Here is a 14912-nt window from a genome sequence, read left to right on the forward strand (position 1 = left end):
TTATAATAAATAGCACTTTGATGTAATACAACCAAACCACACAGCTGAGTTCAAATGTGCGCTTCACATTTCCATATTTGAGAGCTTATGTAATTTACTGTATCAACGTTTATGATCGCTATGTTTGATGACATGCGTTGTACCCTGGGTTGTCCAGAACTGAATTAGCCTATGTTTATTTAATCACATCAAAATGACATCAAAATTACAATCTGTTTGTCTGAAGTGTCTTTTGAAAGCCTAACACTGTAAAATCGTATTTTATAACTTAGCTAGCCATGTTGGCAATAGAATAAGCTTTCAAATAATGCCCACCTGACCCAGTTTGGGATTTATAAGGTAACATTTTTAGATTGCGTAAACAGTAATTTTGTGATAGTGGGGACGCAGGGCAGTGTTCCAAAGTGTGCTTGCTTCAGTTCCTCAATGGCAAAACTGGCAGAGCTCAAAAAAGAACCTTATAGTTGAAGGCTCTTTCTATGAGTCATAAAAGTGCATCTCACTCAAACCCTTGCCTCAACAGTGTAATGTTTAGATTCCTTCTGGTGAACTGTTATGTCCTCACCTTGGTCTGATCATTTCTACATAATCTTCAAAGTGTTGTCTTTGAATTGGTACCATGGTCATGCATATTCTTCTGTTAGAAACATTTAAATATGGCCCTATCCATACAGGCCAATATCCACGAGTGTAATGGGTTAAACTGTTTGAAATATTAATCGAAAAGACTTATCAAACTTTGTGAAAAAACATTTAATTCTCCTTCATCAGTTCCATTCCTTTGCTTAAAAGAGATAGCAGAGTGACAGACAGTAGCCAGTGAGCCCCTCAATCAGCTCGGTTATCAGCCTGACTTTTCCTTCTGCCTACCTGGGGAGGTGTGGGGGAGAGGAGCTACTCAGGAGGGCCCTGATCTTCAAGGAGCCGCTGCATATGGAGCAGGCAGGGTGAGGTCTGGGCCAAACATCCTCTGGCTGTGAGCACACGAGATAACACTTCACAGCAGCCAGCTTCTACAGGGCTGAGAGACAGAGAGAGAGAGAGAACAACTAGGACTTAAGAAAGGGCAAGAAATTTAGCAGGAGAGCTTATCAAGGCTAAGAGATGGTCACTTTCTAAAGTAAACCAGTGAGTTGAGATCAACAGACATGACTAGTTGTATTCAGTTGTAGCCCACTGCTTCCTCTGCCTCTGACCTCCCATCCTTACGAGGACAGGGGGGACACAGTAAGTGGAGGAGATTTAAAGCCTTGTTAGCTAAATGGAAGAAGTGATTAACATTCCCATCATAATCAATATGCTTCCTGGGCTGTGGGTTTCTTTATGCCTGGCTGGAGGATTGTGTGGTCTACTTTCTCTGTGGCCTCACTGTAACTCCTTCTCACTCTGTCCTCCTCCTTCTTCCACAGCTCAACTATTAAACAAGCCCCTTAGTCTAAATGACTCAGTCTCTACTGCGTAAAGAGAGGCCCACTGAGTGTGTATGCACTGTGGTGCTCTGAGGGCTATGTATCCAGTGGATTGCCCTAAATGCTGTAACTGTCCGACTGTATCACAGTGTTGATGGAGGGCAGGGCAAGGCAGAGCAGGGCAGTGGTGAATACAACGGCAGTCATACACACTCAGAATCAGATGGTAATTCAATGTTTCCACTTCAGGAGTCCCCAAAACAATTGCAGGAGCATCTTTAGGTCAAGGGAGAGACACGGCAATGATATATGTGGCATAAATGACCCATGTTGTAAGAAGCTTCTTGTTGTCAGACTCTGATTGGTCATTGTCTTGACTTATAGAGGATGGACAACAGAACTCTGGAAGGTAATTGGGTCAAAGTTATTATGAAAGTTTTACTATAGTACAATATGGAGGAAAATTGAAGAAGTTATAATGAAAGTATGACAAAATTCCCTTCGGTTTAGGAGCGTTGCTCTAATGCGGTTTGAGGGATGTAGGCTATGTTAAAGGGATACATTAAAACATCCTTCTATGGCTGAGAGGAGATAAGCCAATTTGTCTTTAATTTATGGTTTTGACATTCATTCCTATCATGGTGCAGAAATTGCCTGAAAGTACACCAGAGACAACTTATTCTGTATATCAGGCTTTTTTCTTATCCGAAATTTATTTACTTCACTCAAAATCTGTTTCAGAACCTTGGACAGCGCTTCCACCTACAGTACAATAGCAAACGGATCTCCTGATTTTTTTTGTAACATTCTCAGTGCGTGCACTTCAAAGGAAGGGATGATTTTCAGCTCAATCAACAACTGCCTTTTCTCCTTAAGACATGGCATATATTAACAAAAGCAATAAAAGGCATTCACTACCTCCAGCATAATCTAGTTAGCTGCAGTGTGTTTTATTAAGTAGTGAACTGGTGAATGTTTCATGATTCATTCTCCTGGTGTGTCTCTTTGTCTCACTGAGCTGGTGTAATATTCCATATTATATCCTTCTCCTGTCTCAGTATCCCTCTTGGTCCCTCAGATAATTTCATATCCTATCTGGTCTTGACTCCTTCCTGCCACTAATGTATTCAACTGGTGCAATATCTGCAGGCTGCCGGGAATCCAACCTAAACACACACACACACACACACACACAGACACACACACACACACACACACACACACACACACACACACACACACACACACACACACACACACACACACACACACACACACACACACACACACACACACACACACACACACACACACACACACACACACATATATATATATATATATACACTGCTCAAAGAAATAAAGGGAACACTTAAACAACACAATGTAACTCCAAGTCAATCACACTTCTGTGAAATCAAACTGTCCACTTAGGAAGCAACACTGATTGACAATACATTTCACATGCTGTTGTGCAAATGGAATAGACAACAGTTGGAAATTATAGGCAATTAGCAAGATACCCCAAATAAAGGAGTGGTTCTGCAGGTGGGGACCACAGACCACTTCTCAGTTCCTATGCTTCCTGGCTGATGTTTTGGTCACTTTTGAATGCTGGCGGTGCTTTCACTCTAGTGGTAGCATGAGACGGAGTCTACAACCCACACAAGTGGCTCAGGTAGTGCAGCTCATCCAGGATAGCACATCAATGCGAGCTGTGGCAAGAAGGTTTGCTGTGTCTGTCAGCGTAGTGTCCAGAGCATGGAGGCGCTACCAGGAGACAGGCCAGTACATCAGGAGACGTGTAGGAGGGCAACAACCCAGCAGCAGGACCGCTACCTCCGCCTTTGTGCAAGGAGGAGCAAAAGAAGCACTGCCAGAGCCCTGCAAAATGACCTCCAGCAGGCCACAAATGTGCATGTGTCTGCTCAAACGGTCAGAAACAGACTCCATGAGGGTGGTATGAGGGCCCGACGTCCACAGGTGGGGGTTGTGCTTACAGCCCAACACCGTGCAGGACGTTTGGCATTTGCCAGAGAACACCAAGATTGGCAAATTCGCCACTGGTGCCCTGTGCTCTTCACAGATGAAAGCAGGTTCACACTGAGCACGTGACAGACGTGACAGAGTCTGGAGACGCCGTGGAGAACGTTCTGCTGCCTGCAACATCCTCCAGCATGACCGGTTTGGCGGTGGGTCAGTCATGGTGTGGGGTGGCATTTCTTTGGGGGGCCACACAGCCCTCCATGTGCTCGCCAGTGGTAGCCTGACTGCCATTAGGTACCGAGATGAGATCCTCAGACCCCTTGTGAGACCATATGCTGGTGCGGTTGGCCCTGGGTTCCTCCTAATGCAAGACAATGCTCGACCTCATGTGGCTGGAGTGTGTCAGCAGTTCCTGCAAGAGGAAGGCATTGATGGTATGGACTGGCCCGCCCGTTCCCCAGACCTGAATCCAATTGAGCACATCTGGGACATCATGTCTCGCTCCATCCACCAACGCCACGTTGCACCACAGGCTGTCCAGGAGTTGGCGGATGCTTTAGTCCAGGTCTGGGAGGAGATCCCTCAGGAGACCATCCGCCACCTCATCAGGAGCATGCCCAGGCGTTGTAGGGAGGTCATACAGGCACGTGGAGGCCACACACACTACTGAGCCTCATTCTGACTTGTTTTAAGGACATTACATCAAAGTTGGATCAGCCTGTAGTGTGGTTTTCCACTTTAATTTTGAGTGTGACTCCAAATCCAGACATCCATGGGTTGATAAATTGGATTTCCATTGATTATTTTTGTGTGATTTTGTTGTCAGCACATTCAACTATGTAAAGAAAAAAGTTTTTAATACGATTATTTCTTTCATTCAGATCTAGGATGTGTTGTTTAAGTGTTCCCTTTATTTTTTTGAGCATTTTTTTTTTTTTATATACACACACACTAACCAATGCACTAAATAAACAAACACCTCTCTCAAGTTGTTAAGTGGCCTCTTGAAAAGTGATTCCTCCCTTACTATTACAACTGTGTTTGCCTCAGTTTGAGTTGCTTACTTAGCAAGCAGTTTTTATTTATACTCCTCCTTATTCGGGCTGATAAACCACTCCAGACCTACAGTAGCAGGCTAGCCTAGTTAATGTTCATTCTGAATGGTCTCCTGGCTCCACAAACTGCATGATTGTTATAATGAATTGTGGCTGGAGGGGGGAATGGGAAGAGGAACAAAGCAGACGAGGGAGGGGTTGGGTTGGTGTGGGGGCACTGTCTGCATGGTTTTGCTTCATGGTTATCCTGTATGTCTGGAACAAGAGGATGTAGAATGGAAGCACTGCTCTGTGTGAGTGCACTTTCTCTTTCTCTCCCAAACAAGGCTTCCTTACTCCTCAGATAGGGGGAAACGTGAGAATAATGCAACCTGAGCACACACACCCACTCGCTCAGTTCAATACAGGAAGGTGATACGATAACAAAAAGACCCTGACTAATGACTCATGAGTGGAAAGAGATGAGGGAAATGAATTTCATGAATATAGTGGCAGTAACTGCACTTTCAGCTAATGATGATGCCAGAAGGACATGGGTGATAAACAGCAATGAGGTGTCATTACATGGCTTAAATGAAGTGTAAAATGACTGGGGCTGATATAGCTGTGTCTGTGTGAGACTCAGAGAAGGATCCATGTCATGTTCTCTCGCCTGGCTACACATTCAGGCTAATAGATGACGATATCACTGGTCCCAACATAAAGGGGCACATCAACCCTCTCCTCTGGGCCAGTCATACTCCATGTTCCTGTCACACTCCCAGTGATAAATGCCACAATATGAAGACGTTCAGTAAAAACAGAGAAAAATGGACTACGGGCATGAAATGGAACACGGTTACATTGGCTTGATTTTCTTGAATGGGTCGAACAACTAGGAATGAAGGCTTCCACTTTACCGGTTGTTTAGGCTTATATTAGTTAAACAACTCTCTCCTTCATCTGAAAACTACATTACAATATCCTGTGACCCACAACACCTCATGTTTCTTTCTGTGTGTGTGTGCGTGCGTTCATACAGCAAGGGAGGGTTAGAGCCTCTGACATGGCGGAGAGCTCAGGTTTTCTCATCTCCACAGGGGGGTTAGTGTGAAAGATTTATGTGGAGGCTTGATGGGGTGGGTCAGGAGGGGAGATTTGAGTCAGGTCTGGAGAAGTTGCGAGTGCTCCTCATGATTTATTTACACCACAGAAGGGAAAGGGGCTGCCCACCATTATGCAACCTGCAAGGGAATACACCAAGACCTGTTTTTCTCAGAGAAGCCCAGATTGTTTTTCTGAGAAAATACCTTGAATGAACACAATGTAGGCAGTAAGTTTAGTCATTTGTCTTCAGATATAGAACATTTTATTCAGATCCCCTTATTTCTCTCACTTTTGACCTGCATAAAGGTCAAGAGGATATCAAAGGCTTTAGAGGGGATTCATGGTTGCTCTCCTATTGTTGTATTGATTTCTCATGAGGTAGACTAATATGGTACTGCTTCCACCAGTAACAGCCAAGGACGTGTTCTCCACTGGACTGGGCATCTCTGATAACAGCTGAGCAAGAGCTGTCCATATTCCTGAACCTCATCTTACAGGAGCACTGGGAACCAGTGAATGAACATAGGATTAATCATGGCTTGTTAAAGCTGGCTGCTAACGGGTTGTGTAGGTTTAGATCCTATTTTTATTAGATGTGCAGTGCCCTCCGTAATTATTGGGACAGTGAAGCATTTTTTTGTTTGTTTTGGCTCTATACTTCAAAAGTCTGGATTTGAAATGATACAATTAATATGAGGTTAAAGTGCAGACTGTCCGCTTTAATTTGAGGGTATTTTTACCCGTATTGTGTGAACCGTTGCGAAATTACAGCACTTTTTTTACATAGTGCGTCTCTAACTTTCTCCCTCATCATTATTCACGATTAATTCAGGATTATCCATAATCATGGTAGCGTCGACATTCATGTAGAAGTGTTTAGAAACATATTCTATTCTTATTTACAATTAAAGTGACTGACATTACGCAATACATTATTTACCATTCATTTCTATTGGGCACAAAAACAACCAAAACAAACAGCAAACACATCCAACAAATGTGTAGAGTCACCAGCTTGATGTGGTCATTGTGTGACATGAATATGGGAACAAATACTTACCTTTTTACTACATTAATAAACATATAAGTGAATTTGTCCCGATACTTTTGCTTTTGGAGTATAGAAAAAAAAATGCTTCACTGTCCCAATAATTAGGGAGGGCACTGTATATTCACAAACACATGCATCCTTATGCACACACAAACACTCACAAACACTTGGACTCTACTCACCCATCCCTCCACAACAGAATAATAAAGTGACTTTCTTTTCCTGGCTGCTCTAAAGCACTTAAGCTTTACTCACTTCCCTCCTGTGACTGCCATGAGTGTCACCAGTTGGCAGAAACATGGTGGCAAACGGCAGTATGTAGGCCATGCTGGGAAGCCCCTCTGTACTAGGACTGTGGAGCATACTCCATCCGCTTCAAGCACCTACAGGAAATGTCCATGATATGCAGCGCTAGTTAACACATCTTAATCAAACTGAAAGCTTACTTTTTAGACTTACTATACCCAGTACCTACTGAAACAAATACAACTAAGAAACCATGAAGAAAAACTAAAACATGACGACTTACCCAGCCTGTCCTCCATGAGACACTCTGTTATGAGTAAAAGGTTACAACCCTCAGAGCTCCATCATGTCACTATATAGACAAAACATCAAGGAGCTCACCTCAAAAGAAAGAGTAGAACCCTGCTCAGTGCTGACAGAGAGGTGAAATACTGATGTCCAACAAACACTATCAAACACAGCACAAGATGAGGTGGCCAGAGTATCCATCTTCACACAGAGCCCCCAGGGACATAGCTATTACTCTTCTAGGAGGCATTTCATCATCATCCTACTGCCTGCACCACACACTTACACACACACACACACACACACACACACACACACACACACACACACACACACACACACACACACACACACACACACACACACACACACACACACACACACACACACACACACACACACACACACACACACACACACACATATCCGCCTAAGCGCTCACTCATCCCTGTAATGTTAGGGCAGATACTGCTGCAGGAAGCCATTTAGTGACGGCTGGTGGAGACAGCTTTGGTGTGGCCCAGCCTGTTTGCTCTCTGTGGCTCTGGGTCTTTGTAGCAGAGTGCAGGTTGGGGCAGCAGTGGGCTGGGCTGGTTCCCTTGAGGGATGTTGGCTGTTAGCTGTGCCACAGTACCACTCTGAGGATAATGAGCTCAGGGAGAGGCCCTCCAGAGCTGCCTGTCAGAGGGACACTGGGGAGGATTGTACCATTGGACTATGAGTGGGCTTGGCTGTCTCCTCACCAGCCAGTGGTGCAATAATGAGGCCCCATACAGTGAGAGAGAGAAGACATTGAGTTCAGATAAATACAGACATCTTTGATAAATGGGAATAAACGCACTAAATACCATTATGATTTCACTTGTTTAAGTATTTTTTCCTCTGCAATTGAGCTGTTCATATCTATCTGTTGTTTTAGCTGAAAATAAATTAGCACAGACCGTTTGTACTTAACTCTAACTCTGTGAGCCTAATTATGTTGATTCATGCAGATTTGAGTAAGGTTGAGGTGAAGCAAATGAGGCTGAAGTGTTGGTTATAGAGACATTTTTGCATCAGAGGCCTAGTGAATACTCAATGTGTAGCTGCAGGGACGGGGCTGTTTCAAAGCAGCGCTGCCTCTCGCTCCTTTGTTCTCACACGCCACACATGCTCACGCACACACATATGCGCGCACACACTTACACACGTGCACAAATACACACAGACACAGTCTCCTGGGGACCAGCAGACCTCCTCAGTAGAGCTTCAGCGGGGGGAGATAGGGGTCAGTAGAACTTCAGCGGGGGAGATGGGGGTCGTAGAGCTTCAGCGGGGGAGATAGGGGTCAGTAGAGCTTCAGCGGGGGGAGATAGGGGTCAGTAGAGCATCAGCGGGGGGAGATAGGGGTCAGTAGAGCTTCAGCGGGGGGAGATAGGGGTCAGTAGAGCGTCAGCGGGGGGAGATAGGGGTCAGTAGAACTTCAGCGGGGGGAGATGGGGGTCAGTAGAGCTTCAGCGGGGGGAGATAGGGGTCAGTAGAACTTCAGCGGGGGAGATAGGGGTCAGTAGAACTTCAGCGGGTGGAGATAGGGGTCAGTAGAACTTCAGCGGGGGGAGATAGGGGTCAGTAGAACTTCAGCGGGGGGAGATGGGGGTCAGTAAGGCTTCAGCGGGGGGAGATAGGGGTCAGTAGAACTTCAGCGGGGGAGATAGGGGTCAGTAGAACTTCAGCGGGGGGAGATAGGGGTCAGTAGAACTTCAGCGGGGGAGATAGGGGTCAGTAGAACTTCAGCGGGGGAGATAGGGGTCAGTAGAACTTCAGCGGGGAGATAGGGGTCAGTAGAACTTCAGCGGGGGGAGATGGGGGTCAGTAGAACTTCAACGGGGGAGATAGGGGTCAGTAGAAGTTCAGCGGGGAGATGGGGGTCAGTAGAACTTCAGCGGGGGGAGATAGGGGTCAGTAGAGCGTCAGCGGGGTAGATAGGGGTCAGTAGAACTTCAGCAGGGGATATAGGGGTCAGTAGAGCGTCAGCGGCGGTAGATAGGGGTCAGTAGAACTTCAGCGGGGGGGATATAGGGGGTCAGTAGAACTTCAGCGGGGGGAGATAGGGGTCAGTAGAGCGTCAGCGGGGGAGATAGGGGTCAGTAGAACTTCAGCGGGGGAGATGGGGGGTCAGTAGAGCGTCAGCGGGGGGAGATGGGGGTCAGTAGAGCGTCAGCGGTGGGAGATGGGGGTCAGTAGAACTTCAGCGGGGGGAGATGGGGGTCAGTAGAGGGTCAGCGGGGGGAGATGGGGGTCAGTAGAGCGTCAGCGGGGGGAGATAGGGGTCAGTAGGGCTTCAGCGGGGGAGATAGGGGTCAGTAGAGCATCAGCGGGGGGAGATAGGGGTCAGTAGAGCTTCAGCGGGGGGAGATAGGGGTCAGTAGAGCATCAGCGGGGGGAGATAGGGGTCAGTAGAACTTCAGCGGGGGGAGATGGGGGTCAGTATAGCTTCAGCGGGGGGAGATAGGGGTCAGTAGAACTTCAGCGGGGGAGATAGGGGTCAGTAGAACTTCAGCGGGTGGAGATAGGGGTCAGTAGAACTTCAGCGGGGGGAGATAGGGGTCAGTAGAACTTCAGCGGGGGAGATGGGGGTCAGTAGAGCTTCAGCGGGGGGAGATAGGGGTCAGTAGAACTTCAGCGGGGGAGATAGGGGTCAGTAGAACTTCAGCGGGTGGAGATAGGGGTCAGTAGAACTTCAGCGGGGGAGATGGGGGTCAGTAGAACTTCAGCGGGGGGAGATAGGGGTCAGTAGAACTTCAGCGGGGGAGATAGGGGTCAGTAGAACTTCAGCGGGGGAGATGGGGGTCAGTAGAACTTCAGCGGGGGAGATAGGGGTCAGTAGAAGTTCAGCGGGGGAGATGGGGGTCAGTAGAACTTCAGCGGGGGGAGATAGGGGGTCAGTAGAGCGTCAGCGGGGTAGATAGGGGTCAGTAGAACTTCAGCAGGGGGAGATAGGGGTCAGTAGAGCGTCAGCGAGGGTAGATAGGGGTCAGTAGAACTTTAGCGGGGGGAGATGGGGGTCAGTAGAACTTCAGCGGGGGAGATAGGGGGTCAGTAGAGCGTCAGCGGGGGTAGATAGGGGGTCAGTAGAACTTCAGCGGGGGGGGATATAGGGGTCAGTAGAACTTCAGCGGGGGGAGATAGGGGTCAGTAGAGCGTCAGCGGGGGGAGATAGGGGTCAGTAGAACTTCAGCGGGGGGAGATGGGGGTCAGTAGAGTGTCAGCGGGGGAGATGGGGGTCAGTAGAACTTCAGCGGGGGGAGATGGGGGTCAGTAGAGGGTCAGCGGTGGGAGATGGGGGTCAGTAGAACTTCAGCGGGGGGAGATGGGGGTCAGTAGAGCGTCAGCGGTGGGAGATGGGGGTCAGTAGAACTTCAGCGGGGGGAGATGGGGGTCAGTAGAGGGTCAGCGGGGGGAGATAGGGGTCAGTAGAACTTCAGCGGGGGGAGATAGTGGCGAGGGGTCACTCCACGGCCCTCTCCCTACCTTTCTCTCCAGGCTTTGATCTCCTCCATTTCCTCTCATAACATAATCTAGGATAATTTCATCCAAAGTCCACATCCCTCTTATATCTCTTTCTTCCTTGTCATCTGCCTCCTCCCCCTGTTGTCTTCATGTAGACTAGTTCCAGTGTTCTATCACCTTTTCCTTTGGGATCTTGTACTTGACCTGGTTTTGCAGCAGTATTGCAGTGCCCTGTTCTCACAGGCTTGTTCTCTAAACATATCCCAGTCTGTGCTGGGAGGACTGGCAACCAGCCAGACGAAGTAAAATGACTAAACTCTCCATTGATATGTCCTGGTCCAAGGTGTGTTGTGACTGCAATGGAATTAGGAAGTGAGGTAGAAATGCTTTCAGAGGCGTAGGCAGAGCGTACTTCCATTCCTCATTCCTCATGCAGATAGTTAGCTGCTTCCTCTCCTCCTCCTCTCCTCCTCCTCTCCTCTTCCTCTCACCCTCCTCTCCTCCTCCTCTCCTCTATTCCAGACAGGAGGGGATGAGCTGTGTGGGTGTACACTGTAAGGCACTCACACACCCTCCTGACCTCCACTCAACACTGGCTATGACCCACTGATGCCAGCTGTATCTCACAGCACACACATTCTGGTCTCTCTCTCTCACACACACTGACCCAGTGAAGATGATAAGTTGAAGGTCATCTCAGTCCCTGTTTATGTTCTGTCTCAGTTCAGACAGTTGAGCATGGCTGCTGATGTTTTCTTTTTGTTCAATGATGATGTTGTTTTTGATGTTTAATGAGGACTGCAAGATGACTCTGTCATGAGGTTAGTCTGAACTGCAGTAAGGTGACACATCTCCCCAGCACTATGGGAGTGATTCATCATATAAAGTCCCTTATGAAGCATTTTCAACCACTGAACATGATTCAATTCACTAATTATCGATATACAGATGTTTTTCAATTTTTTATGTAAAGCTGCGCATCGCTTGACTGGTTCACTGACTCCAAGGAACATTTTCACAGCCTTTTACTGAACACAATCACAGTCTCTCCTTGGATTCTCGCTCTGCATGCAGGTGAAAAGAGCAGGAATATTGACAGCCTACCCAGCCTTAGGCATCTTTTTGTTATTACTAAGAACAGAATTGAATGCCTCTCCATCTAAAGATTTCAACTTGCATTAAAAGGCCATTTCATATGATAGGTTAGCTAACATTTCTATTATAACCCCACTCTTGCACAAACATTTAGCAGAGATAGTGTGATGGATGGTGTGTGATGTATCCCTGGCTGTGACATTTAGATCGAACATCAATGCTGCATCAGTACTGGTGTCAACTAGCAAGTCTGGCCAGGCTAACATTGATAAGAGAGTGATCGTGATGAATAATCATTGAAAAATAATACATGTTTTAGTAGCAGAGAGAGGATATTAAGATGCACATTCTCTCAGTGTGCAGATCCTCTTTGTCTCTGTCTTTCTCAGTCCCAGGAGACGAGGCCTGTCTCTTACACTGTGACTCTCTACTCTAAGGATCACAGTCAAATATTGCCAGCTGTTATAGATGGATGGGTTTTGGAACTTGTGGTCACTATAAATAAAATCATTACAACTACAGCCTGTTGATCCTGTGCTGTGGACCTGTGGTCAGACTTTAAGCTGTGGCTGGGACAGTGCCCTGTGGCCCTGGTTCTCTTGGCTGCTATTGTCTTTACTGGAAGGCCAGTGGGCTAAGCTGGGCTAAGGTTAATGGGGATGGGGTGGGGGGAGCGTGGGATACAGACAGGGGATGGAATCCCCCAGGCAACTCATAGGGGTGTTGGGTTACTCTGTGTGCTGGATGAGCAACACCAAGTAAGAAGACAGAGGAGGGAAGGGAAGGGAAGGGGAGGGGAGGGGAGGGAAGGGAAGGGAAGGGAAGGGAAGGAAGGGAAGGGAAGGAAGGGAAGGGAAGGGAAGGGAAGGGAAGGGAAGGGAAGGGAAGGGAAGGGAAGGGAAGGGAAGGGAAGGGAAGGGAAGGGAAGGGAAGGGAAGGGAAGGGAAGGGAAGGGGAGGGGAGGGGAGGGGAGGGGAGGGACCAAATTAAAGGTGTCCTAATTTAGAACTGTGCTTGTCCCCAACATTTAATGACCGTCAGAGGAATGAAAGAGTCAGGGGCGTGTTGGTGACCTTTCTGGGCTGAACAGTACACTGTCCATCAAGCCATTTTTAACCATTTTGTTTCTCTTGGTACCCTGGTCTGAATGAAAGCATTGTTTAAGTGCATTGATGCTTGTTGAAGGAGAATCATCTTGAAAAAGGAAGTGAATGTAATCATAAGCCAAACTGATAGACTGAAATGCCCATAATGATGTGTCCATTAATTGTTTTTCATTGGTTAAATAATGTTTTTTTGTTGAATGTTTTGTTCGAAACGTGACCTTTCTCTCTCTCTCTCTCTCTCTCTCTCTCTCTCTCTCTCCATCTCTTTTTTCCCCTCTCCAGTCACAGATGAAGACACTGTCAAGAGATACTACGCCAAGTTTGAGGAGAAGTTTTTTCAGAATTGTGAGAAGGAGCTTTTGAAGATCAACACATTTTATTCAGGTAGGCTTATTTGATGGAGCAGTGCTGCTATGCTATGCTATTTTATGCTATGCTATGCTATGCTATGCTATGTCATGCTATGCTATGCAAGTTTGTCTCTCTGACTAAGTTAGACCACCCCTTTGATTTTCTGTGTGAATCTGCAGTTTGTCCACTCATAGTTACTTATAATGCCATAATAACTAATGCCTGCAGTGCAATGGGAGTAGCCAGTAATGTCCTTGACATCTTGCACATACGGTTGTCATGTTGAGTGATAAGCTTTACTTGGGTGCCAACTACGTGATGTTTTGTAGAACTGCATTTAATGGGTTGATGCTGCCTGGCAACATGGACATTCGATATATTCTAAATCTCGTTACCAACGAGTACGTACTTTATTGGTAATGGTACGAGTTAGACAGGAAGCCAACAAAATATAGAAAAGGTGCATTCATTAGTGTCTACTTTAATTTGCTTTTCCTTAAAGTCTGAAAGGCTTTTAAACTCCCTATTTTTCTTCTCCAATAAACCTCCCCTCCCATCCCCTTCAGAGTTGAGGCTTTGCCAGAAGCTGAAATAAACTCAGACCAGGTTGGACTGCCAAAGAGAACTGGCACTCTGATCAACATCCTGTTGCTCCTCGCTTTTATCTCCCCTGAAAAACAAGGATTTCCCATCACTGTTGCTCATTAAGCACATCCAGCAGACTGAGTCTGAGTATTTTATTTAATTTATCTTCATTTAACTAGGCAATTCAGTTAAGAAAAATTCTTATTTTCAATGACGGCCTAGGAATAGTGGGTTAACTGCCTTGTTCAGGGGCAGAATGACAGATTTTTACCTTGTCAGCTCGGGGATTCAATCTTGCAACCTTTTGGTTACTAGTCCAACGCTTTAACCACTAGGCTACCTGCCGCCCCACATCAAGGCTAGACATCTGGCTTTACTAGAATAAATCTGTCTCAATTCAGATTATAATGAAATCTATAGCAAAGGTTGTTTTTAGCAGTGTTAGGTCTTCTTGGCTGTCTTGTAGCCCAGCCACAGTCAGTCACTTCACTCTCGGACTCCAGACTGCAGCATCATAATCTCTCATTTTCTACGCCTGGATGTGTTGCATATCTGTCTAGCTGGATGTTGGGATGAAACAAGCAATTACTGAATCTTGTTGGACAGACATCGTTATCTCCCTCTTTTCATGTCTTGTTCAAGGTGTGAGCTTTACATAAGAAAGTCGTCGCCTCCGCAAAGAGCTGTAGCAAGCAGCTTCCCTATTCTGAAAGGGGTCATCGACCCCATTAAGTGAACCTGGAGCAGTGCATTTAACTATATGCCAGTGAGAAAAACCAAGGCACAACACAGTCTCTGTTAAATGCTACCACAATATCTAAAATATTTGGATGTATCCTCAGATATAGACTCCAGAGACAATATTTTACCTGTGGCTGATCCTGGCAAAGCTCCGACATTAAGGCTTCTTTTAGTCTCTTCAGCCTGCATACCATTCTGACACCTTTGTCTGTACACACAAATCTACCCAGGCTTAATTTCTTCCAATTTAGGTAAAGTATGTGAGTCTTGACTTTCTCACGCTTCATGTTATGTCATGACTTGATCCATGCAGAGCGGCAGATAGAGACCCTCTGGACAGGGTAGACAGTGTCAGTGACATAATCTACTGTTATCCTGTGAGGGATTACTCTAATTGTAGCCATCAAAAGAGCAGGCATTCCTG

At 46.5% G+C, this 14912-nt stretch overlaps 1 protein-coding gene across 1 annotated transcript in view; it reads left to right on the forward strand.

Moving 5' to 3' along the window:
• The window catches only part of LOC106613915 (xenotropic and polytropic retrovirus receptor 1 homolog), a 96748-nt gene that overhangs the window by 55448 nt on the left and 26388 nt on the right, over positions 1–14912 (forward strand). The window contains exon 3 of the mRNA XM_014216697.2: positions 13094–13195. Coding sequence (XP_014072172.1) covers positions 13094–13195 — 102 coding nt within the window. The remainder of the gene's footprint in view (positions 1–13093; positions 13196–14912) is intronic.

The sequence above is a fragment of the Salmo salar genome, chromosome ssa10 (genome assembly GCF_905237065.1).
Source record: "Salmo salar chromosome ssa10, Ssal_v3.1, whole genome shotgun sequence".
Classification (NCBI taxonomy): domain Eukaryota; kingdom Metazoa; phylum Chordata; class Actinopteri; order Salmoniformes; family Salmonidae; genus Salmo; species Salmo salar.